The sequence below is a fragment of the Penicillium coprophilum genome, assembly GCF_028826855.1.
Source record: "Penicillium coprophilum strain IBT 35676 chromosome Unknown utg000004l_segment0_segment0, whole genome shotgun sequence".
NCBI lineage: Eukaryota > Fungi > Ascomycota > Eurotiomycetes > Eurotiales > Aspergillaceae > Penicillium > Penicillium coprophilum.
The window spans coordinates 5,191,865-5,216,846 of record NW_026622723.1 but is presented as its reverse complement, the minus strand read 5'-3'; the positions used below and the strand labels follow the sequence as shown (position 1 = coordinate 5,216,846).

The window sequence follows — 24,982 nt, the reverse complement described above, 5'->3', positions numbered from 1 at the left end:
CTCACAAAAAGGAAATGGTAAATATGACAAAAAAGACACCAAAAACAAGGCTCATGACAACCATAACCTAGATCAAAAAGGGTAAAAAAAGGAAAGTCGGTTCGCTCAAAACCAAAGTACAAAAAGGGGTAGAACCTCACTAGGAGGGGACCCATCGGATTCATCGTTAAAGAGCGATAGATGCGCTCCTCATTGTCACGACAATGGTTCGCATATTCTCAGTGTTATCATTTAGCATTTAGAACGAAATCGCGGAACTGTACGCGCTGGAAACGGCAATCGTGGTAAATATCATCATCATAATGCGTTTGCGCATCGGGGTCGTTTAATTGGCGCGAATGACCAGTCGCGACACAAATTTATTTGAAAGGCAGTCGAAGTCGCCACGGTTGAATTTCGTGCCGGTGCGGCTGCGGAGGTAGGTTTCTGCAGGATGGGATTAGTTTCGGAGCAGTGGAATGATCGGGAAGAGTCTCTCTTACCATGTTGCTCGACGTGTTGGCGGACTTCGGTCATGGTGTTGCAAACATCCGGGTTGGAGTACAGCAGCTGGTGGTGCTTTTGTGAGTCCCACTCGGTGAACGGCGGCAGCTTCTGTGAAATGGCTTGGAACAGTCCGACAATGACGCCCACCGGGGTGGTTTCCATATCGGTGCAGAATTTGTCAACGGCAGACTGATCTGGGGTCCGGTAGTGGCTATCGAACTGCATCTCCTCCCACACGGCCAGCAGAATGGAGGCCAGGATGAAGATTGTGGGCCAGTTCTTCAGCTTGTCGCCGCTGTACACACTGGAGTAAAGTGATGAAAGCTCCTCCAGCACATCCTTCTGCAGGTCACGCCACATGCTCGCCATGGCATACTTAATCTGGAAGTTGATCATGACTGGGGCCATGGTCTTGCCAGCGAACTTGGAGCCCATGGACTTGATCTTGCCAAGGAAGCCTTCCTCCTCGCCGATGCCTTCAACCATGGTGACATGCATGGTAAGGTTGTAAGCAACCACCAGCTTGAGTGCCTTACGGATGACGGGCAGCTTAGTGCGGAAGTAGAAGCGGAAAGCGGTCTTCAGCATTTGCGTCAGGAAAGGAGTGCCCTCAAAGTAGTCGTCGACAAACTTCTCAAAGGTACCATTGCCGTCGATGTGGCGATCAAGATAATCCGACAACATCGCTTGTGAGATGCCCTCCATACCAGCTGAGAGTTTGGCGGTCTCGACCTCGTATTCTGTTGGATCACGCTGCATCGACTCAATCCAGTCAATGTTGAAGCACTTCTCGTCACGAACATAGACCTCGCGAGCGTTGATGGGCATGACCTGTCCATAACCGTGAGTGATGAAGAGAGTGCGCTCCTGGTCCGAGAATCCGGTGATATTGCCGACAGAGAAGCCCATGGTGATGTGGCGCTCATAATCTGCCTTCCAGTCCTTCATGAAATAACCAATCTCCTTGATATCAATGCGAGTACATGGCACCTGCCATAACCGAGCGTGGGATGGTTGGCATCCTGCACAAGGCTCGCCCTTGTCACACGTCTTCTTGAGGAACTTGCAGCGCAGGCATGCGCGTAACTTCCGGATCTCGCTGGCTTGTTTGCGCTGGTCGGGCTTGAGGGGGCCCTTTCTCTTGCCGACACGCTTCTCGGTTTCGGGCTTGCCGGTCTGGGACTGCTTGCGAACCTTGGTCTCGGCGGTCTTGGCGGCAATGGGACTTTTGCGGGATGGTTTCCGGCTCGGTGGGGAGGTGGATGCTTGAGAAGACCCAGCTGATCGAGCCGGGGATGTTGATTTCTTGATCGGAACCGGGATCGGCCGCACCATTCCGATAGGGCTGACTGCAGAAGGCGAGCGAGAACCTATCGAAGACTGGTCGCGAAGGACAATCGCGCTGCTTGTCGGGGAGGTACCGTGGATTGGAACGGAGCTGCTGTGACTGTGACTGTGACTATGGCTGTGGTTGTGGCTGTGAGTATGGCTATGACTGTAACTGTGGCCATGGGCGTGACCATGATGGTTATAGCAAGGCAAGTCCATATTGTTCTCAGAACCGGGAGAACCGATGGGATTCGTGATATCCACAAAGCTGCCGTATGATGTGGAATATGAAGACTCCGAAAGACTACGGTCATGCAGTGTCTGGGTGGGGTTGACGAAAACACCTTGTTCGGGATAACCAAAGTCGAGAGAGCGGCGGTGGTCGATAGTACTCCAACCGTTGTCACTACTGGAGAGGGAACGGACCTCGAGATAAGTATCGGTGGGCGAGCTACTTTCAAGAACCGGGTGCGGGGCATAGGAAACATCCGGAAGCCCGTTAGGGAAAGCCATCAAATCCGCTTGAAAGTCCTGATACGTGAATGGAACCATGTCGACCGGTGCCGACATCGGCAGATAAGGACCATCGAGCAAGCCGGTAGTCATCTGGCCCTGGCCAGACATGAGATCGACGGGCGAAGAATGCATGGGCATGCCATAACTCGTGGTAAATTGGGGCGCTGACGGGTCCTCGGACGAATATGAGAGGTGGTGAGAGGGGTGTATTTGTTGAAAGTGCCAATCGACCATGAGATTTGGATCATGGGTCACCGACTGTTCCATAGGGTGACCGCCAGTTTGCAACGGGGAGAGACCATGGGCGTCTTCTGACCGTGGGGGTACTTGTTCTACCGCCACAGGCCATGTTTGGTGCTGAAGATAACCTCTGGAGTCATAATCGACGCCAATAAGGCCATCACTGGATATATCGACATTGGACATGACTTTTTCGGAGTCAAAATGATCACGGGAAAGTGAAATAGAAGGGGAAGAAAAGGACCAGCCTGGATGAGAAGACCTTCTTCAGAAGGGTGACACCACCATTGAAGAAGAGGGAAGTGAGGCGGTGGGGGGACAAAGCAGCGGTGAGCGAAGAAATGCGCTAGGGGAGTTGATGGTGGAGAGTGGAGAGGCTGGCTGGGCGTGGAGGGAACGTTGATCCAGTACTGAGCGATGAATTATTTCCACGGGAATTAGTTTGCATTAGTGTTGAGTAGAGGGAAAGAGGAATTAAGGAGAAATATGAGATCGAGAGCCTGGGGAGTTTGCTGATCCCATGATCTATTGAAATCTGACGGAAGTTGCCTTGTTTTTCTTTTTCCTATTCCATATACTGATTTCAAACTACGGAGTAGTATTTCATATCTTGATTCCATATACGGAGTAGTACTCCGTCACTATTCCATATATTTTACATTACTACTGTTATGTTTCCCTAGGTTCTGACTGAGATCTCTATGGTAAATCATCCGCGAGACCGAACCCGGAAGATCAGTGGGGAGAGAAGAAAAAAAAACCTACGACTGCGTGGCAATAGGAGTAACCGAGATCTGTCAATCGGGTCGTATACCCAAAATAAAGTCCTTCCTAATCAGATCCAATCAGACGGGATTTGTTCCCTTTCGTATCTCTGGTATTTAGGCCAATTCGGGATGCTGACCATGCAGCTAAGGATTTCGATAAATTAATATAACAAATATTCATAAGCTAGCGCTAAGGTATGTAGATTGCGAGAACTATGTATGTTGTACTCGAAATCTTGAGAGTGCCAAGTTAATATAGACCCTAGAGAGACAAGAAATTGGACACGTCTGGTAAATTGTTTTTTTTTCTCAAAAAAAAACATGTTCGTACAGATACTGGGGGACACCTGGGCACATGCAGCAAGGGTAAGCCGACAATATACTTGCACACTGCATGGCGTCAGATCCATCACATATTTATATATGGATATATATTGACTTTTGTGACATGCAGAACCTCTTCAGGAGTACTCCATACTCCATAATAGCAATATATGCGTCTTCGAGGCCACGAGAGACCCTGACTCTAGCCAGATTAAGAAAGTTGAAACTATCCGAGATGTGATGTCAAGAGATGGGAAGACCCGGAGTAGAGAATCAAGTGGGGGGGGTACAAAGAAATTAAGACTTTTTACATTCACATTCACAAGAACAATAGTAAGAACAGGTCCAATCTACATTTCTTTGAGCTTCAAATCTACAAAATCATTCCATGCCGCTCATCGGGAAACCTCGCAAAGTTCGATTTCCGAACGCACAAAAACCCAACCCAACTTCAACAGCGCCCGCCAAAACGACAGCCATGTCTACTGACTCTAACCAACCGCGCCCGGGGATCCCGGCCTTGTTTACGCAGCCGCCGCCCATCCGTGACCCGCTCATCACCGAGACCATTGATCTACAGAACGCGACGCTGGAAAAATGTCTGCCATTCTTGAAAGGCATTCACAGCACTCAGAAGGACATCAACAAACATGGTGTGCCTGCCCTGCAACGTGATATCCACACCAGCTTCCTATATGATGCTCTCGAGGATTATCCCGAGGGGTTCGTCGCTATGGACGCCAGCCGCCCGTGGATTGTGTATTGGGCGTTGGCGGGACTCGCCATGCTGGGAGAAGATACAACTCGGTTTCGTGAACGGTACGTGCATGTTCTACATCCTTGCTTTTATTTTATTATTTTGATACTATTCCCCCTTCCCCGCCTCGTTCTACAATTTGCTTTTTGCTTTTTGCTTTTTTCTTTTTATCTGTCATATGTCCACACAATGGCGAGCCTCTGGAGATATACCCTGATTGGAAACGATCATCTCATCCGTACAACGTGAAACATGAACCAAACAAAAAACGCCTTCCTAAACTTTTCTCTATTTTAGTGTGATTACTACGCTTCGGCCGATGCAAAACCCCACAGGGGGATTTGGCGGCGGCCACGGCCAGACATCCCATCTCGCGGGCAGTTATGCAGCCGTCCTATCGCTGGGTATGGTTGGAGGCGAGGAAGCCTTTGGATTGGTGGATCGAAACGCGATGTGAGTTGTCACCAGCAGCCTGCTGCTGCATGTGCGTCTTGTGTGATCCTGTGCGTCTGACCCTTTTCTGGCTTCCCCAGGTGGCAATGGATCGGCAGATTGAAGCAGCCAGATGGAGGATTTCGGGTTTGTGAGGGCGGGGAGGAAGATGTGCGGTAAGTAGAAGTATACAGGGCTAGAGCAGGCGCTTGCTCGTAATCCCGTTTCCCTTCCCCGATGCAAGATCTGACCTGTCATTAATGCAGTGGCGCATATTGCGCTATGACTTTGATCTCGCTACTTGATCTGCCGCTGACGCTCGCTCCGGGCTCTCAAGCGCGGGAAGCCGGATTGGAGAGTTTGACGAGTGGTCTTCCTGAATATCTCTCACGATGTAGGAGTTTGATGTTTTGGGCTATAGCAGATTTTGAGATGTGCTGACGCTTGCGCTTAGGCCAAACATATGAAGGTGGTATCTCCGGTAGCCCTGGGTCGGAGGCCCATGGAGCATATGCTTTTTGCGCTCTGGCATGTCTATCTATCTTGGGACCCCCCGAGGAGATCTTCAACAGGTCCGCGACCATTCTAGACTAGAATATCCTCTCTGTTTTCATATGCTAATGTTTCCCGACAGACATATGGACATTCCCATGTTAGTGTCATGGTTGTCCGCACGTCAGTCCGCCCCAGAAGGAGGTCTTTCCGGACGAACAAATAAGCTGGTAGATGGATGTTACAGTCACTGGGTTGGTGGATGCTGGCCATTGCTTGAGTCTTCTCTACAGGGAAAGCCAGATAAAACCGAGCCACCAGCCAACAGTCTGTTCAGCCGCGAAGGTTTAACCCGATACATCCTTGGATGTTGTCAAGGAATCGATGGCGGTCTCCGTGACAAACCGGGAAAGTATGTTTCCTATCTGTGACAGGTTCTTTTGCACATATAGCTGACCAAGACCAAGGCATGTCGATTCATACCACACCTGTTACGTTATGGCAGGATTGAGTGCGACTCAAAACCATCATTACCGAACGGACTCGAGTGTCTCAAGCGGCAACTTTTCATCCTCATTTTCCTGGAAGGCTTCACCGAGCCGCGATCCGGGCAATGTGTTCTCCAGAGGTGATCGACTAGAGTCAATGCACCCATTGTATGTGATCCCGCACAAAGCCGTGGAGCAAATGCGGCTCTGGTCCGAGGCCCAGCCCCTCACTGTCTAAACGGGAGGGGCGTGAGTCGACGCCATATCAACAAGAAGACACGGGACAAAGCGCCACGATGGATTGAGGTTGGCTTCAAAAAGTTGAAGCAGGTGTCATTGGTAACCAGACATTCCGAGCGAGTGCATATGCATGACTAGCCTTGGATGCCTGAGACCGCAAGCCCCCACGGTCATAGCAGCGGTCATAACATGGAAGCCACGAGGGTGATTTTGACCAAGCCAAGGAAGATGCTGTGAACGAGACTCAGACGCAAGGGGTTGGGTTGGGAATGTTGGGGGTCCGAGTATGACTTTACAGAATAGGTCATAGCACATAGCACCAATTCCTTCTATTTTTTTTTTTCTTTTGTGCTGGTAGTGATATCACCGATTCTCCGCAGCTCTCACCAAAAAAAAGCGATCCCCTTCAGCGCTAAGGTTGAAGATTTTGCTTTCCCCGTCATTCTCGCCGATCAATACAACATATGAAACTGTTATGATGTACATCATAATGAGTTTGCCACAAAATAACACAAGCTGCACGAGGCCCAAGAGGGCAAAAGTAATCGTCAATACCAGAATATGCAGATAAATCCAACGCTTTTCCCCACTGCAATGCCAGCTCATCACTGCGTCCGATGCCTGCCGAGTAATTGAAGTTCTTCGACGCCTGCATTTTTCCATTCTCCGATATTCCAATTCATCCTATTACCCACTTGATGTCTTTCATGATTCCATTGACCCATTGACTCATAATCCACAAGCAATTGACCCCTCTTCAGACGCGTTCTGCACAACATGAACGGCCCCTCCTTGGCGCCAATCACCATTCACAGACCTGCGCGTCTCGATATCTAGCAGGGCGGCAAATTTAATTACACTTGAATGCGTCTGTGGGGCCAAAAATGCAATGAAAAGGCCACTCCGAGAGTCAACAAAAAAAAAATTCAACCCGTGTACAAAGTGTATACAGCATAGCACCGCCATAGCACTGATTTCATTCCAACCACTCCGTAATACTGGGATCCATAATCTTCAGATGTTATCATTCTGCAGATTACAAGGTGTCTCTTAGTCTCCGAGAATGTTCATGTTTTGATCGGCGAATTGCAGCATAATCCGACAGCTTACCCACGGTGACTCCCGGTCTTACTGGCAAAGAGAAATGCCAGCGCATCAGTAAAACCCGCCGAGAAAACGGCACACGAAATACGTCGAACCCCCGTTTGAGTTACTGTTACCCTTTGGTTCTGGGCTATTTCCGAGGTCCAATGCGAGTCTGGCGTTTGCGGGCATCTATCTTCTTCTCTTCTCTTCCTTTGTACTTTGTTTACCTGGAGGAGGTAGTCTATACTCGGATTCCAGATCCATGTCCTAGGGTCTCTTTCGAGATTGGATTGTCTACTAGCTGCTTGATATTACTGTTACTGCTTACTGTATACTCGTCTTTTCTTTTTCTTTTTCTTCAATCTTTCAACGGTGGGTATTAAAATCTTAGTAGTTTTGACTTTTTGGTTCAATCCCTTTTTTCTAGTTCAGGTTCTCTGCATTGAAACTAAGTATCTCTTTTTTTTTTCTGTTTCTTTGTGCGCTGTCGCGATTGCAACCGTTTCCCTCTGTTGGTACTGTGTACACCGGCCACCTCACGGTATGACTTGGGAAGGGTATCAATGCAAAAAGCCCCACCTATTTTCCAGAAATAATCAAGTATATGACAAGCAGCAGCTTTGTTCCCCTCATTAATTTGTTTTTCTTTTTTCCCCCTGTTGTACGGGAGAAAAGGGGGGGAGACTCGGTTCTACTATATCTGTATATGGGTGTGGCATCTTTCCAATATTTCTTTCGTTTTGATTTAGTTCTCAATCCCTCTCTATTGTACTGCTCTCACCATCGTGCTTCATATGCCCTCTCTTTGAATTAGACCTTGGCTTTTGCCAGCATTATAATCGTGCTTTTGTTTAGAACGCCAGCACATCCCCACCTAGCTGCTAGCAAAGCAAACGCGGTCCGCCGGCCGTTGGGCATCACAATCCGCATATCTTCTGACTGCACACCAGCTAGCAGCACAGCCTCCGCCCTAAGCCTGCCTCCCTGCAAGCTAGATCTGTCCAATGCGTGTCGAGTAATCATCACAATTCGTTGCAATCAGACGTGTGGCAACGCTTTCGTCCGTCACCCGTACCCAGTTTCCCCATCTTCTAGCTTCCAGCTTGCTTGCGTCCAGTCCGGATCGAAAGATGTTCTATATCCTCTACCTGACCAGTATGTCATTACCCTCCCCACCTCCTCCCCGAGCTATGTATGTCATGCATTGTTGCCAACTCGAGCCACTTCCCCAAATATCCAATCCCGAAAAGCAAACATCACAGCCCTAATCCCGATCCTCATCCCAGCCACACAATTCCACCAATCCAAAAGCTTGACTGACCAAATCCAAATCTAGGCCTTTGCCGGCGCCGCAATTGGCCCGAACCAATCTATAACGCCTACACAAGTAGCAGCGGGTACACCTGCACGGTGCGCGTCAACAATCGCGAGTACCAAACAGACAGTATCTGCAGCAACGAGACGCTTGCACGTGAGAGCGCTGCCATGCGTGCCTACCTCATCTGCCGCAATTTCTCCGTCAACGACGGCATGTACCCGGCAGGGCATGAGCATGGCGGCGCTGTGCAGGGTATGCGCGCTGCAATTGGCTCGGGACGAAAGATCACTCGTGAGGATAATATGGTTTCATTTGGGACTGGAAGTAGGACTGCAAGTGAGAGTGATGGTTCTCAGGGCGAAATTTGGAGTGGGGGCAGTAGTCCCATTAGGGTTGCAATTGAGGGGGATGGACGAGGTGGATTTGGAGGGAGGGTGTGAGACTTGATTTGACTGGAGGAAGTTACGATTTTATGATATTATGGATCTTTATGACTACGCCTTTTTGGCATGATTGTGGACTTTTTAGAGGGAAAAGCCGAGGGATTTTGAGACTGATTTGCGATTCTTGCTGCTTATTTTATGATATGGTTGGACTAATGATGCTTTTCTCTAGATGGTGGATTCGCTTTTGATTTGTTTCTGAGTGGAGGTTAGCGATGAATTCATGACATGTGGTTGTTTGGTTTTGATAGTGTTGAATTTTTAGCATATAGGACTCGCCAACTTGTGGACAATTAGCGCAAACTAATATACTTCCACGAATTAACTGTCAGTAGAGCTCATCAAGTTCGTTCTGAGAATCTACTGTGTATACCTTCATGCATCTAAATGCATACCTCTACTTGCTCTAGTAATATCACCTCACAATCTCTAGGTAACCTTCAAAAGTGGCAGCTTAGATAGGAAAAGATCCGGCAGAGAAATCCTGATCTTTAGATCCTCTTACATGATACATTTAGATTTTAGAAAATGAAGGAGAAGGGAGCGCAAGTCCAAATGTGGATTTTGTATAGATGTCAAAAATATATGTCAGCACGATTCTGTGAGATGAAGTAGGAACAATCTCTCCCCTATACCATTTGCATTACATTCTATGCCCTCGATTGATCCCATTCTTGAACTCGTCACTCTATTCAATGCGCCTAAACAGTAGATAGTATGTTGTCAACTGTGTCTATACCACTTCACTTCCGTCCAAATGTTGGCTTTTACGGAAAATCTACCACCTATAAAGTTGTAGTCTTGTGATCAGATAGACCCCCCTCTTGCCTTCTCTCTGCCCCCATTTTCCTCTTCGCCCCCTTGACAGTGGATGCACTGCATTCTTTCTCTCTATAGAGATCCATCATTACATAACACTCTCTAGAAATTCCCATTCCTCTGGTTTCCACCCCTGGTCAGGGGAGGCTGTATATCGCCTGAACCGGAGAAGATCGTATAGACGTAAACAAAGCTCCTCATCGTCTGGAACGTGAGCTCGTACAGCCGCTGGGAGCTCATCAAGCCGAGAGTCGAAACATAGTAGGAGATCTGGCTTGTGAAGTCTACAAGACTTGTAGCAAGAATAGCTTGGATTGAGGTAAGTGCTATAGATAGAGGCGTAGACTAGTACCTCAACAATATGCAGGACCGTCTTCTGATCTTCATGTAGGCCGAGGATACCAAGTGCTTCCCATATCTGGTTAGCGTGTTTGATACTCATTCCCCGAAAAAATTTGCAGGTGGCTCTCGACATGCTGGGAGATGATACCAGCGAAAAAGATAGATAAAGATGCCCTGTTGTGGTATTGAGTTGTTGAGTTGTTGAATTGCTAGATTGTTAGAACCACGATTGATGCTGAGCATTGGAATTTGACGAGACATTTACCAATTATTTAAGCCCCGATACTCGGCTAGCTCTTTGTGCTCGAATATAATGGCTTTCAACCTCGGCATGTTTTGTTGCATTGTTTGTATATATCTATGATAGAAGCCTTCAAAGGAGCAAAGAGGAAAGTGGCTCAAAGAGACCCAAGAGAGTCAAACATAGTAAGACTAACCAGACATGCTCTAGGCTTGTTCTCCCGTGATGTCGATATCCGCCATGTAAGGAGCTCGATCATTTTCCAGGTTGAACGTCCTTAAGTCTTCAGTCCTTGGATCTTGATGGGCATATTCATTGTACGGAGTATCTGGGGACAGGATAATTGGGCCTTTTCACGGGTTATACCTAGACTATGCCAGTCACGTGGGAGGCTGGAAGCCAGTGAGGCTGACTGTTTTTAAGGCTCAGCAAGAGATGCCCCTGGATCCGCTTCCACTCATGATCACCTACTGCAGTCTCCAAATCATAAAATCTCTCCATCCTAGCCGATAAACACATTTCAACAAGAGTGAAACTGAAACTTGCCGCGGGACTTTCACTCCTACATTGCGCCAGCGAAAATGGAGTTGCAAGAATCACAATTCCATGGTCTCACGTGGGTAGAAGAGACAATTTTCGGTTCTGAGCCCCGATGGACTGTGGAACCTGATACCGGGAGTATAAAGCAGACAGTACAGTCGCTTCGACCGTCAAGTACGGTTGAGGCGACTTTCCTCGCCCAGGGTGCATTCAACAAGATCTACAACGTTAACATAGATAATGAACCATTTATTATGCGAGTCACATTGCCTGTCGATCCACGTCACAAAGTTATAAGTGAGGTGGCGACAATGGACTTTGTGCGCCATACTACAAGCCTCCCGATCCCTAGAATTATCACTTACCAACCTTCCCGAAACAACCTGATTGGATTTGAATGGATGCTTATGACCAAGTTGCCCGGAAAGCCCTTCAGTGAACTTTGCCATTCTCTTTCCTTCGATGCGAAAGCACGCCTAGTTAGGGAGCTTGCCGCAAGCTCGGCTTGCCTTTTTCGAAATCAACTACGCGGAATTGGGAACATCTATGGGAAACCGTCACCTATTGAAAGATCAACATCGAGCGAGAAAAATCTGCCCTATAGAGAGCTAGTCGATACCAAAATATCAAATTCGGCAAAGGAATACGAGTCAGATGATGGTAGTGCGGCCATAGGGAAGAACTCGGGAGCTCTTCTATCCAATGCATCCGTCAAAGGCTCTTTAGAAGGGACCTTGCCGGCTGTGGACCGGATTGTCTCTATGCAATTTTTCTGGGACTCACATATCCGTCAGGATGTCCACCGAGGCCCATTCCGGTCAAGTAAGGACTGGATTATAGCTCGCCTTTTATTCAACGAGAACGACTGTCATTCGGCTCTAAATAAATATTCAGCTGGAGACCTTGATAGTGACGCCGAAGACGAAGTGGAGGGTGCGACAAGAACGCTACAAACAATCGAGAGCCTCAAGTCCCTTCTTCCTCTGGTATTTCCAGCGGAAAGTCATGATCTAGAACCTTCAATGATATTTCACGACGATATCTCACGACACAATATACTCCTTGACGATAGCGGGAAGCTGACTGGCTTGCTAGACTGGGAGTGTGTCTCAGCGGTGCCTTTATGGAAAGCCTGTGACTATCCTTCGTTTCTAGAAGAGCGACCACGCCACTCAAAGCCTCTTCCTGGAAGCTACAAAGTCGAAGAAAATGGGGAGCCTAATGAACTCTACTTTGAGCACCTATGGCATTATGAGACCACTCTCTTACGCGATGTATTTATTGATGAAATGAGAAGACTAGAAGTGGGATGGGTGGAAGTTTTTGAAAAGAGCCAGGTCAAAAGAGATTTTGACTATGCAGTGCAGCATTGTGATAGTGAAATATCTGCCCGCGATATCGAAGCATGGATCGGAGATATAAGCGCTGGTATAAGCAATCCGCGCAGCTTGAATGATAGATTCTGGTCAGCATAAACAGTGCAGTGGAACAATGTATATGTGGATGATGGGTGTCCTCTCTCAAGGGCATATGCTCCATGTCAATATAAATGATTGACAATAGTTGAGGTCTTCTGAATTTGTTGGATGAAAAGAACTTAACTCGGAGTACCCACGTTCAGTACCCTAGAAACCATTGCAATTTCTGAGAAACTCACCACACGCCTCCTTATCTGGCCGATTAGGATAGACGATGTTTCTTAATTGTTCTGGCGATTTACGCCATCTTCGGGATAATCAACTGATAAACAAAAAGATCATGCCCTTCTTACTATCTTATAGAGAGGAATGGTATCTATCAAATTGGTTTCCTTCATTGATTCATTCATATGTATTTTATTAGTTTCGTCTACAATTCCACATTAAAGCCCCGAGCCAGGATAGCAATGCATTCGTGCAAGAAATGTGAGTTAGAATGCGGAGTGGGTGAGCAAACACATTTTAATGTGGCTGACAACTTGGTACTCCGTACCTTTGTAAGTTTTGGTTAGGTCCGATTTTTGAGAATATACTGTGAGTATTTAGGAGGGCAAACATGAACCAGGCCACTACCAGCTTGAGGTTTGTGAGTGCTGAGGCGGTTAAGGCTGTTGTTATTGTGATAGGTGAAGGAAAGGTGGCCACATGCCCTTTAGGGAAACTATTCAAGAATTGAGTCCATGTACATATAATTACCGGAAAAGAGTGATGAGAGAAGCAATCTCAGCCGTGCTCGCATATTGCAACCCCGCCCCTTTAGTTTTCATACTGTTCTAGGCAGGGAGCATATCTCAATCTTGGAAGTGGATCAGTCCACTGCCATATTAGTGCGTTTCGCTTTTCTCAGAACTTGATAAATGTGCATAGGCGCTTCAGGGGCGCTACTTTCTAACTATTACTGGAGGGTTGTTTCAAAATTTCAAATTAATAGAAGATCTAGGAGGGCCTCTGCGAGTAGGACACAGTTGAGTCTCAAACAGGGATTATTCATATGTCCACCACATCCAAAGCCCGATTGGTTTTCAAGATGCGGGGGCTAGCGTGTATACCAATGAGCGTTAGCACAAAACATTAGTCGCGAGATGGTATCTTGCTATAAAATAAATATTTATATTTACACTATTATTACCAATAGATGTGCCTAGGCTTGTTTGAGCCCCCTTTTGTGATCTATCTTTGATTCGTGGCTCATAAGTCCGAGATATAAGCATGCAGTAGCAAGGCCTAAGTCAATTGAGACTGCGGAGTACTCCGCGAATATTAGAACTGCTGATAACTGAATAGTATGCGATTAATCGACGTCAGATGGTACGATACACCCCAATTTTATGATGAAATCCTAGACAAAAGAACCCATATCAGGGGAACTTGCCTATCCTTCACTGCGCATGGAAGGCTACCAGATATGGTGATCTTCGCAAATGTATACATGAGCAGCAGCTACATTGACATTTGTACTTCCGTCCATGGTAGGGAGTACTATCTACAATGTAGTAATGTCATTACATCTAACTCGTAGAAATAATCAAGGCAATGTTTCTCTATCTATACGAGAGATTTTGTGCCTATTGCCGAATAATGGCTCGTGCTAGAACTGTCGCGACAAAGTATACTGTTAGAATGGTGTAGCCGAGGTTCAAACATAAAGATTAATCAGTTAGAACACTCCACACTCTTAGTGAAGTTCATAGCTACGTTGTACAAGTTGTAGAATACCTGTTTTTAATGGCAAATTAACAGAGTTCCTGTTTTAAAGATGCATCATAAGAGTGTAATCCTAATCTAGTACCCCACAATTTCAAGGAAACGGCCTACGATGTACCCTCAACCTACATTACATTACCACTGTAGAATATAGAACACATGATGAGTGAAATTGTCAATGATCATGTGGATGCAAGAACAGGTAATTTTCCATTTTCTTACATCACTGAGCTGGCTAAGCCGTTAGTTGGTTCTTGTTTGTGCTATGACATCATAGTATAATCCCTACCACGAAAGACCCTACTATTTACTATAAGAAGCCCCTTCTGCTACAGCTGTTCTCCTCCCTCCATCACACAATCTTCAAACAATCAAATTAGCCAATATCTGAAACTTCCAAACTCATTTCAATACCCTTCAAACAAACAAACAACTTCACATAATGGAGACCGCCAAGGTTCGTATCATGTGTCTGGACAGCATATTTTGTTTCAAGTACTAATATATGACATTAGAACGCCGTTAACTACGTTGCTGAGACCGTCCAGGGCGGTGGTGCCGAGGCATCCAAGGAGGCCAACAAGCATGTCGCCAAGGACTCTGATGCTAGCTTGGGCAGCCGCGCTAGCGCCGCAAAGGATGCCGTTGTTGACAAGAAGGACGAGGCATCTCACAACACCAAGGCCGATGTTCACAAGGGTAAGATCATCAGAAGCCAACATGATTTTGGAATAGAATTAATGCTAATGATATGCAGAGGCCGCTAAGCACTAAACGGCTGCTCACTGAAATTAGACACCTGGGATAATGAGATACCCCTTTTGTTAGCACTCGGGTGATAAGCAGGGGCTCTTTACCTGTACAATATTTACAGATGACTTTACGGAAATGAATTACTTTGTAATATGCAATATATCTTGAATCTTGCGTACAATATGCATACAAGCTTGATCTCGCTTTGTATGATTGTGACAATTTTCGTAACTAAGTACCAGATTGACTTTCAACAACTACTCCCAGAATTTTAACGCTATGCCCAAGATATTCAATAGTAAGATTTAACGCTATGCCTAAGATATTCAATAGTAAGATGGATAGCCAACTTGATCTGAAACAGCAATCTTAGAAACCTGGGGATTGACTTTATCTGATCGGACCCACATATGACATCACCGGCATATAATATCATCTACAGCAGTACAGCAGAAGGTGTATTGTTCATCCTCTAGTGACCATGAGTAATAATTCTGATAATGTCAGTGGTAATAAACTCGATGTGTCACTTTCCACACTTGTGGTCAACCTTGGAAGTTGTGTCAAGGTACGTCATCAGCGATCATTAAATCAGTAATAGAGGCGAAAACAAGGATACAAAACAAACAATGCCGCCCAATCCTGCTGTGTGCCAAATAGTTCACAAAAACACTATTCCATAGCATACCTCGTCATTGGGTCCGAGAATTTACTTTATTACAAAGACTTGCTCCTAAGTCAAAGTTGTACCCTTGAATCAAACCATCTTCTTTTTCTTTGAAGTTACATACAAAACAATACTGTTACTATCCCCATCCTCACACGAGACGCTTTTATAAATCCTCTCAGAAACAATGGCATCAATTATCACTTCTGTCAAAGACCTTATTACCTCCATATTTGAGGTGATATTCTCTGTCTTCAAGAGCATTCTGGATACCGGGTATCAGCTGCTCATGGCCTTTGTCAACTTCTTCGCTAGTATCCCCAAGATGCTACAGCAGATGGTGAAGGGCAGTTTGGAAGCTGCAGGTGGTATTGGGTCATTCATTGCTAGTGAGTCTTCCTATACCCGCCGATTCAGCAAAGCTTTCAGCTAACGATTGGCGCTAAAAGGCAACATCGTTGTTATAGCCTTGATCGCCCTTGGCAGCTATGGTTACCTGGCCTATCAACGTCGTCAGGGTCGCCCATTGCAGGCTGGGTCCAAGAAGTTGAACTAAGGAAAAATCGGCAGTTTGATATTTCAGCGAGAAATTTGTGAAAGACCTGAGGATATATTACATGTCGATGAGTCTCCAGTGCAATATTTAGAGCTCTGCACGATATTTAATAGGTCCACTGGGGCAGTGCTAGTATGCTTGCTTTGGCAGTTTGATTTCTTTTTGCCTCTCTGGGGCCTTTCACTTCTGTATATAGTCCCTCAATTGTTGAATTCGTGTGATACCAACAGAAAGAATTGGCAATAACGTCGGATTTCGTCGGAATCGAAGTAGTATGGAAGTGAGAAATACTTGCGAGAAAAGACGCGTGTAGACACTCGCGCAGTGTAGCAATTACATGTATGAAGACAGTATAAAACTGCATAAGGTGAACCAGTCCCATGTTAATGACCGAAAACAAACTGGGATCATCCACGAGTCCTGATCGATCATTCCTCAAACCCCCAACCTTGGACGCAAGTCTTCCTTCGATATCCTCCGTGCAGCGTGGTTCCATGCCCATCATACCTGCTTACCAGACAACAGCAGTCCTCGTCAATATTGCTTTCCTACAAATGTCGTTTATTCTTCAATCGATGAAACACTCCCCATAGATACCATAGTCCGCTTTCTTTCAAATGGGTATAATCTAGCGTGGAAGGAAAGTACATCGCGTTGTTTTGGTTGAGGTAGAGTAGAGTTGCCTTCTAATATTGAAATAGGAATGTTATTAATCATTGTTGAACCTAGGATCATGTCTATACCCCTCTGGATCAAAAGTTAGCTCTAGTGCATATTGAACACAGAAATATAATCAAAGTCGCACCTCGGGGCCCCCGGGTCCTAAATATGACGGACCCCTCCATTCTTTTTGAACATCACGCTGGCTGTAAATCCAGGTCTTCTTTTCGTTTCCACTCATTTGAATCAGATCTATGTTATGCTGCGCGTGGTTGAGCTGTCTAATCAGCTCTCTTCTTGCCGCGCATAACCTTGCGTCTTTGCGCAATCATGTGCGTATACAGGATATAGGATCCTGGTACGTAGTCAGTATTGAATATTATGAACACTGCGAAATAGCAACATACCAGGCACGTAGATCACAAGAATTGCGATCAAAAGATAACGGAAAAGTGGGCTCAGCTCGCCAGCAGGACCAAGGGCCTGGAAGATAAGGGTGCACTCGCTCGAGATACCAATGGGGTAGAAGATGTAGAAAGTGTTGTATCTAGTCAACGCGAGGATCATCAGCCCATTGAACATGGTAACCACGCCGAAAAAAAAAAAAAAAAAACTTACCGCAACCAAGTCCACCAGCTTGGAACCGAGTTCCCAGACAAGGTAATAGCGAAAAACCCATAACGGATGACCTCGGTGACACCCCAAGCAAAAACACACCCGAGATAGGCATAATCACCCAGCTGGGTATTGCGCCCAGCACCAACAATCTCCCCACCGAACTGAGCCATAATCCCCCACACCAGCAACAACCGGCTTGAAACCTGCATGGCAGTCGTCATGAACGGCGCGCGCACGAGGCCTACCAGGCTGTGCACAACTTCCAACAGCGCGAGGGACTGCGTGGCCAACAGGAGCGGGGAGAAAGTCTCGCCGAAGACCTTCGGGAGGGTTTTGGTCGAGACATGAGCTGGGAGGAGGGACGCCGTATAGACGACACAGGTGCCCCAGGCGAGGAGGTTGAGGGTGTTGTAGGTGAAGAGGTAGGCTTTTGTTAGGCCCGAAGAGCCGGAGCGCGGGGCGCTTGACGTTTTGGCTGAGGACATTTTTGACCAGTATTACTTTTTCGTCGGTCTCGTGGAGGGGGTTGGTGATGATGTTGTCCTGGATGGAGGAGCTAAAAATGTTGATTTGGTTGGGAAGCTCGCGATCAACAAAAAAAAAAGGGACCGAGGTCGCCGGGTCGTTACGTAAGCATTCTGGAAGAGCCCGCGAAGAAGCTGTGGAGAAAAAGCGTGGGATCTGGGGTATAGTATATCTTTATTTTGTTGTCTACTGAGTCTCTTGGGACGATTTATGCATAATCTTATTGAGAGTATATCAGTCTCACTATACTTTTGATATTCCCAGTCGTGCGCTACATATTACCTAGCCAATCACCTTTTTCAAAACATCAGTCATACCTTCTCTTTGCCCCTCACCCCGAATATAGTCCGTAGCCGGGGTGTCGGACCCGGTTATAGCTTCTCTGCAAGTCTGGACTATGTGGACTATTTCAGAACCTCTCTGCCGAGGAATAGATTTGATGTGATTCGTTTAAGGCAATTGAAAGTGCATAAAAAGGCAGCCAAGCGGATGACTTCCCCTGGAGGCGCTCTTGGCCGCCAGGGATTCAAAGACTAGCTGATCCTGTGGTGTAAAACTGCATGATCTAGTCCAGGCTACTGCAAGACTCTACCGGTAATCTCGTATTGCCAACAGCAAACATGCGTAGTCTGGTCTATTTTTGCCTTGACTGATTTGGGTATGTCCGAGAGGCTCGATGGATATTAGAGGAATTTTTGATGTGATCGCTTGGATTTGAGATCGGTTCATTGCCATAATTTGGTGAGCACGTGGACTTAGCGTAGTCACCCCACGTTTATCAAGGCCGATTCAACTCATAGTCCAGTTGATCCTGCCGGTATTTAGTCTGATGTATGTTGTACATCAACAGTATTGTAGGTGACCACCTCAATACAACTTAAATGTCTTGCATTTGTACTCCGTACTACAGTCACTCTCATGATGTACATAACCCGGCTCAAGGGTGTGAAATGAGATCTCATCTCTACATAGGTCTTAATCCTGAGAAGAAAAGGAGAGACTTGACACTATAGAATGTCAATGTGCACCTTCCAATGGGTACAGTAGAGCGTGAAGCAATGTGTAATTGACGTAATCGGCCTATTTTGCCGATACGCCAAAATGACATCAGCGGCTGGATGGGCTGCCCCATCATATGATGTCATGGCTATCATCGCATCTTCTCATTGGTGGAGAAGGAAGAAGAAGGTGCAATAGCCAACCACCACACACAAAAACCAGGGCCAAGGAGATGCACAAATGCCCCTAAGTTCTCTATATAAACAAAGATGGCTGCGATTCGCGAGTGTTGATACGACTTCGACACTTCCTATATACACCAGGGCTATTGTTTTCAAAGGAACTGAACCGTTAAGCCAGAAAAAAAAGCAATGAGAATGAAAGAAAAGCAACCAAAACACCCATCGTCATCGGTGACAGCATATTACCGCGATACCATGTGTCTTAGCCCAGCAATATTACCCCATTTCCCCTCTGAGAGAGGAAAGAAAAAAGAGCCGTGGAGCCGTGGGCATATACAACTCACTGTCACCGAGTACGGAGTACGTCAGATGAGAAATCTATGCAACACACAGAACGAACGCGTCCCGAATTTTTGGATACGGGCCTTGAGGGTCCAGACCAACTGGATCAGGTTATCTCTGCGCACTTGGACCAAATCGACGCTTCCCTGCTGTACGAGCCGGGATCATTACGTCTTTCCCTCTCTTTTTTTTTCTCTTTGCGGCTAAAAGTCTACTAGGATACTACGTGTTTTTTTTTACTGTTTTTTACTGTTTTCCAAGCAGTACGGACCGAGTCATGAAAACGTCCTGATCCTCTCTTGCACTCGAACGATGGCTCCTCAGAGACGATAAATAAAGGCCATCGCTATTTACAGTTCCTCAGATGGTTCCGCCGTGTGACTGTTCGAGAGTTCGCTTCGGGAAAGACCAAATGACGTTCCCTGTGATCGGCGGCCCGATGATGTCGTCTTGCTGGCACCCCCCCTACTCAATACCTACGAGATGGGTATATGTATATTGTATCAGTTCTGTTGCGGTCAGAAAACGTGTGATTTTTTTTTTTTTGGTTTGTTTTTTTTTTGCTTTATCAGTCTCCACTAATCCTGTACTATTCAGTACACTTATAGGTCAACAAGGTTTATCCTGTTCATTCCATGGTTTTTTTTTCCTTCTCGGTGGACCCATCAGTTGGAAAGGTGATGCCACGGTTGGACTCCACTGGTCTCATAAACGGAGCCCGGAGTAACTCAATCCAGAGATAACAGTTCTGCTGAGAGATCAAGGATGAAACTTCAAGATGATAATGGTATGATTTAACCAAAAAAGGCAAGAGTATAGTCAAATGACCCTACGGAGCACTTCGTACAAGATTGATGAATAGTGTATGTCCAGTATTGGTTTTTTTTTTTTTTTTTTGAGCAAAGGAAAAGCAATAATGTCACGTTTTTCAGATCATCGAATCCAATTAGAAACCATTGTATAGATTGTAGCTAATAATATAATGCACTCTACAGTCATGTTTTCTCCCCGAGTATGCCAAGGCGAAGAGCAACAGTACCATACTTAATTCCTTGTACGATATAGTACAATATATATTACAATAATCAAGTGAATATGAAATGAACTGTTAGAATATACATATATATATATGTATGTAATTTTTTTTTCCCCTCTGATATTTCGTCTAATTCTCAATCCCCTAGTTTTTCCATAAAATCATACCAAAATCCCAACATCCTCTAGTTGGTTCCTTTGGAATTGAACCCACCCTGCTCTCTCTCTTTTCTCCGCCCCTCCGATTTCCTCCCCCTCTCTCTTTCTCTCTTCTCTTTGATCTTCCCTTTCTCTCTGTCTTTGCTTTCTTTTCGCCTTGCTTTTTCGGCTTTGGGATTTATTGTGTCTCCTTCGGTTTTTCGGGACGTCTCAAAAAAAAACGAGCAAAAATTTCTCATAGGTGGGATGAACATTCCTATTTTGCCCCTCTCTCTTTGAATATCCTCCTTTTTTTTTCTTTCCTTTTAATTCCCTGTCAAGTGGAGACCCTGGCTTTGGGGGCTGCAGCTCTTGCGATGCAATAGCCCCCTGTCAACTAGGCTGTGACTGGATCACATTCGAGTACATTGCGCTGAATGGCTCTGTCTGTCCCATTTACCACATATACCTCCGCTTTAATTATTATCCCCCTCCAAGCCCTGCTTTGTATCGCATTTACCCCCATACCCCCCTCTTCACATTGCGATTTTCTTACCTCTCACTATCCATTACTGGTCACTACCTTGATTACTGGATTGAGTGGCTGTATTTCGCCTCAGTTTCAGCCGCTTCCCCTTGACCATAGACACTGGAGCCGCTCACCATTGTCCCTGTTAACACCTCGCTACTTTGGTGCCTGGATCTGTAACACCCTGCTGGATTTGTAAGACGACATATGCGCTGTGCAGATTTCGCGATTCTGACGTCCTTGTTGTATCATTGATTTTTGCGTTTGGGACCTCATTGATTTGCCACATCGTTTTATCTGTCCAGAATCTGGACCCGTTGGTTGATTCTGAGCTGACTGAGATTTGCAAACAGAGCCCCTCTCGTATTCTATCTGGATTGGCTGAAAATCAGACCGGAGAAATCAACCCCATTTCCATCCAACGATCGTGACGATCTGCGCAGTGCACTAGCTTGCTTCCACCTACCCCTCTAAGCATCTCCGCATACACACATACACAGTCATGGCACCAACCGTTTCCAAAAAGGCCGAGCCGGTAAGTGCTTCTTGTTTCGCCGCCAAGAGTTCATTGGTCTGACATCCGAATCTACGTCAAGCAGGGCCCACCCAAGCTCTCGGATTATAAGGAAATTCTCGACGAGAGCACATTCGAACAGATCCTTGAGATGGACGATGACGAGGAGGATCGCGATTTCAGCAAGAGCATCGTGTACGGTTTCTTTGACCAGGCCGAGAATACTTTCAAGAAGATACAGAAGGGAATGTAAGTTTTATCTTTAGGAACTCGGGTGATTGTCCTTTTACTCATCATCCAACAGAGATGACAAGAACCTTGATGAACTTTCCGCCCTCGGTCACTTCCTCAAGGGCTCGTCGGCCACACTCGGCCTTATCAAGGTCAAGGACGGCTGTGAGAAGATCCAACACTTCGGCGCCAACAAGGATGAGACAGGCCTTATTGACGAACCCGATGCCGAGGTCTGCCTCAAAGCCATCAAAAAAACTCTGGATGAAGTCAAGGTCGAATATCGTAAGGTCGAAAAGCTCCTTCGCCGATATTACGGTGAGGAGGTGAAGGATGAAGAAGAGAAGCCGGAAGAAGAGGAAGTCAAGGAGCAGAAGGAAGAAAAGCCCAAGGAAGAACCCAAGAAGGAAGTCAAGGAATCCAAGGAGTCCACTAAGGAGCCTACCAAGGAGGCCTCGAAATAAGCGGTCATTCGGGCTCGTTGATATCCCTCCCTCCCCTTTTTCTTTTTAGCGACGGATGGAGCATGGCAAATGGCTTTTTCTTTTCTTTTCTTTTCTTTTCTTTCCTTTCCTTTTCTTTTTCCCCTTTCCCCTTCTTTTCACTCCCTTTCTCTTATCTCCCAATCCCCCCGATCCTGGCTCCTCTAGCTTTGTTGACACGTACATAACAACCTCCTCCACTATCACCATATTTACCCTTTCCCGTCCGGACACTGGTGTGGAAACTGATATTCCTGGTCTGTCACGTAAGTGCAGGCGCGAGAATCGTGATGATTCCACGGAGTCTTGAACAATAGCGACATACGGAAATCGGAGTGCCTCTGTCAGGCCCTGTTTTCTTGATTTGTAGCCTGCGTTTTCCATTTGGATCATCGCATAGTAGGCATTGCGTCAGTATTGAGGTACGTGTCACGCGAGCAGTAGCTGATGTGACATGACAACACAATCCAGGTGGAGATTTTAACCGAAGTGCCTGAATACCGCACAGAGGGAGAAATGTTTCCCTAATCAAATCGCCAACCTCCCAAGCATTCCGAGAAGTGGCGCTATAAAAAGCTTTTTACCTTCAGCCACTTACGTGCAGAACCCCGGGGACCCGAATAAGCTTGAATCAACCTTGTAACTTAATATATACTTTGACCCATGCGGGAGGGACCTAATTTTGGGTCTTGACAGATTGTCTTGATCTGCTGTTACCTCCAACAGAGAGTGCGTGTTTTCAATCTTGCTCGTTCTGGTGTCTATCCCGTCGATCTCTTCATAGAAACCATCAACTGGGGAAATTCGATCAAGTCAAACGTTGTGGGGTGCGTGTATGTCTGTGCACTTCACCAGGTCCGATCCTCGTATGCTGCTGCACCTTACAATGAGTGTTTCAAAAAACAACAGAATCTATCCTCCAATACCTACTCCCACTGATAGTAAATTGTGCCGTATCTGCATCTACATTCGCTCCTGCATGGCAAATAGCGAATGCTGAACGAGTACCGGGGACCAGCAGTATGGAGATAGTGCAACGCTGATGAGATTCCACGGTACGGCCACATATTGCTGGAAATGGAGGTTGACTGGATTGAATAGCTGGAGCTCTTTGGCCCTGTAGAGAACGCTTTTCATATCTCAAGTCATAGTTGAATATGGCGGATGCGGATGCAGAGGCAGAACGTCCTGATATTCATGTATATCCTTGACCTGATCATTCTGATTTGAGCTCGATCTCTCAAAGTCTGTGCCAATATGCAATGCAGCAGCAGGATTATGCAGTGTCATTCCAAGTCCCAGTGCGTAGATGATCCGACTTGACTATTCCTCACCCTGTGCACAATATGACGTCCGTTCTCTAATCTCAGTATCAGTAAGAAAAAGCCCCATCGAGCCGGCGACTAGACGGTGGGGCATTCTGTCAAGGATTACGTGTCGCTTTCCTGTTTATTTTTACTCTGGTCACGATCTGTTTGTCTAACTAGCTTTCAGCACATATAGCAGCTGCAACGGCATCTTCAACCGTATTGAGCTTGTAAAGACACTCTCTTACTCCAAGTCTGCTCAAGAAGCCCGTATCTAACAAACACTATCCCGCCGTGCTTTTTACTATGTTGCTCGTCCCATTCAATAATCTTCACATTGCATATGAACCCATCACAAACGAGAAGATTGAAATCGAGTCAAGTCATCTCCAACCAGATCCCCTTTCCCCGCAACGGGACGTAAGTACGCGCTCACCATGGGAAATTCAAAAAAGCCGCTGCAGATTCAAGCAACAGACCCGATTTGGCTTCCGGTCTGTCAAATTTGGGCTCAATTGCGTCCTGGCCCAGACTCCCGCCTGGCAGGTCACACGACATAGCCAACGAGCCTTTTTGTTTTCTGCAGGATGCCCGCAAGCCGACGGGTAGGCACAGGTGCCTTATTTGGCTTTCTTTCCCGCTAGCAAGGGTGACTGAATGTTTCGCTTACTGCTGGGTTGGGGTTCAGTGGGCCTCGTGCCGAGTTCGGGATGTACAGTTTGATTCTCCTAGCTCTACCCACACATTCAATGTTCTTGGTTGTGAATATGCCTTTTCAGATTTGATTTGATTAAGCTAGAGCTGTATCGGTCTTCATCACTACGGATGGGTACAGATGTGTGGTAACGAGACTAGCACACAGGGATACTAGCTTTCCCTGTTGCTAGTCGGGCGGATATCTGGAGGTGCATCCGGTAGTGTGTACTCTTATACAATATCCTACCTGACCTCGAAGACACACCCCTTTCTTATGCATGCAAGCATTCATATATCTTCTACCCGTCTGTCTCGGATAGCAGACCAGAGCTCAGCAAGTCACCCTCGACATATCAGAATGCACTCTTCGCGCTCAGTCCTCGGCCCTCAAGTGCTGTGTCCACGATGACTCTGTTTGCGATTGTCTTGCTCTCGCTGTATTCGACTTCTTACCCTAGCCCGCCAAAAATTCTTATCGAGGGGGCGAGGGCATGGTAGAGATCAAAAGAGGTAGGCTTTGTACTACTCCCCTTTACTCCTTTCCTCCCTTTCTCGCCTCTGATGTCAATCACACACCCGCTCGTTTGCCATATCGGAACACCATGCCCCCAGCCTACTTCTCACCGAGAAAGACTGTACCACAGCGCCGTAGCCCTATTCCCTAAATTCCTGTGGCTCCCAACCGTTTACTTACTGGACACGCCGA

The 24,982-nt window shown here is 46.5% G+C and overlaps 9 protein-coding genes across 9 annotated transcripts; 7 read left to right on the top strand and 2 right to left on the bottom strand.

Moving 5' to 3' along the window:
* Positions 1-325: 325 nt before the first annotated feature.
* Positions 326-2,757, bottom strand: N7500_006409 (Zn(II)2Cys6 transcription factor domain-containing protein; the record flags this gene model as incomplete). The annotated part of the gene is made up of 2 exons (XM_056677553.1): positions 326-426; positions 483-2,757. The coding sequence occupies 2 exons, from the start codon at positions 2,755-2,757 to the stop codon at positions 326-328; spliced, it is 2,376 nt and encodes a 791-aa protein (XP_056532553.1).
* Positions 2,758-4,050: 1,293 nt separating this feature from the next.
* N7500_006408 (CAAX farnesyltransferase subunit beta RAM1) lies at positions 4,051-6,069 on the top strand (the record flags this gene model as incomplete). The annotated part of the gene is made up of 7 exons (XM_056677552.1): positions 4,051-4,481; positions 4,717-4,872; positions 4,953-5,027; positions 5,118-5,245; positions 5,306-5,423; positions 5,486-5,755; positions 5,811-6,069. The coding sequence occupies 7 exons, from the start codon at positions 4,051-4,053 to the stop codon at positions 6,067-6,069; spliced, it is 1,437 nt and encodes a 478-aa protein (XP_056532552.1).
* Positions 6,070-8,287: 2,218 nt separating this feature from the next.
* N7500_006407 (uncharacterized protein) lies at positions 8,288-8,915 on the top strand (the record flags this gene model as incomplete). Its single annotated transcript, XM_056677551.1, has 2 exons — positions 8,288-8,312; positions 8,494-8,915. The coding sequence occupies 2 exons, from the start codon at positions 8,288-8,290 to the stop codon at positions 8,913-8,915; spliced, it is 447 nt and encodes a 148-aa protein (XP_056532551.1).
* Positions 8,916-10,901: 1,986 nt separating this feature from the next.
* N7500_006406 (uncharacterized protein) lies at positions 10,902-12,335 on the top strand (the record flags this gene model as incomplete). The annotated part of the gene is made up of 1 exon (XM_056677550.1): positions 10,902-12,335. One exon carries the CDS (start codon positions 10,902-10,904, stop codon positions 12,333-12,335), a length of 1,434 nt encoding a protein of 477 aa, XP_056532550.1.
* A 2,149-nt stretch (positions 12,336-14,484) lies between these two features.
* N7500_006405 (uncharacterized protein) lies at positions 14,485-14,816 on the top strand (the record flags this gene model as incomplete). The annotated part of the gene is made up of 3 exons (XM_056677549.1): positions 14,485-14,499; positions 14,558-14,741; positions 14,800-14,816. The coding sequence occupies 3 exons, from the start codon at positions 14,485-14,487 to the stop codon at positions 14,814-14,816; spliced, it is 216 nt and encodes a 71-aa protein (XP_056532549.1).
* Positions 14,817-15,649: 833 nt separating this feature from the next.
* On the top strand, positions 15,650-16,018 carry N7500_006404 (uncharacterized protein; the record flags this gene model as incomplete). The annotated part of the gene is made up of 2 exons (XM_056677548.1): positions 15,650-15,851; positions 15,912-16,018. The coding sequence occupies 2 exons, from the start codon at positions 15,650-15,652 to the stop codon at positions 16,016-16,018; spliced, it is 309 nt and encodes a 102-aa protein (XP_056532548.1).
* A 941-nt stretch (positions 16,019-16,959) lies between these two features.
* Positions 16,960-17,781, bottom strand: N7500_006403 (protein tyrosine phosphatase-like domain-containing protein; the record flags this gene model as incomplete). Its single annotated transcript, XM_056677547.1, has 3 exons — positions 16,960-17,033; positions 17,086-17,225; positions 17,297-17,781. 3 exons carry the CDS (start codon positions 17,779-17,781, stop codon positions 16,960-16,962), a joined length of 699 nt encoding a protein of 232 aa, XP_056532547.1.
* A 3,767-nt stretch (positions 17,782-21,548) lies between these two features.
* On the top strand, positions 21,549-22,255 carry N7500_006402 (Hpt domain-containing protein; the record flags this gene model as incomplete). Its single annotated transcript, XM_056677546.1, has 3 exons — positions 21,549-21,581; positions 21,643-21,809; positions 21,865-22,255. 3 exons carry the CDS (start codon positions 21,549-21,551, stop codon positions 22,253-22,255), a joined length of 591 nt encoding a protein of 196 aa, XP_056532546.1.
* Positions 22,256-23,886: 1,631 nt separating this feature from the next.
* N7500_006401 (uncharacterized protein) lies at positions 23,887-24,189 on the top strand (the record flags this gene model as incomplete). Its single annotated transcript, XM_056677545.1, has 2 exons — positions 23,887-24,000; positions 24,058-24,189. The coding sequence occupies 2 exons, from the start codon at positions 23,887-23,889 to the stop codon at positions 24,187-24,189; spliced, it is 246 nt and encodes an 81-aa protein (XP_056532545.1).
* Between the last annotated feature and the right edge of the window lie 793 nt (positions 24,190-24,982).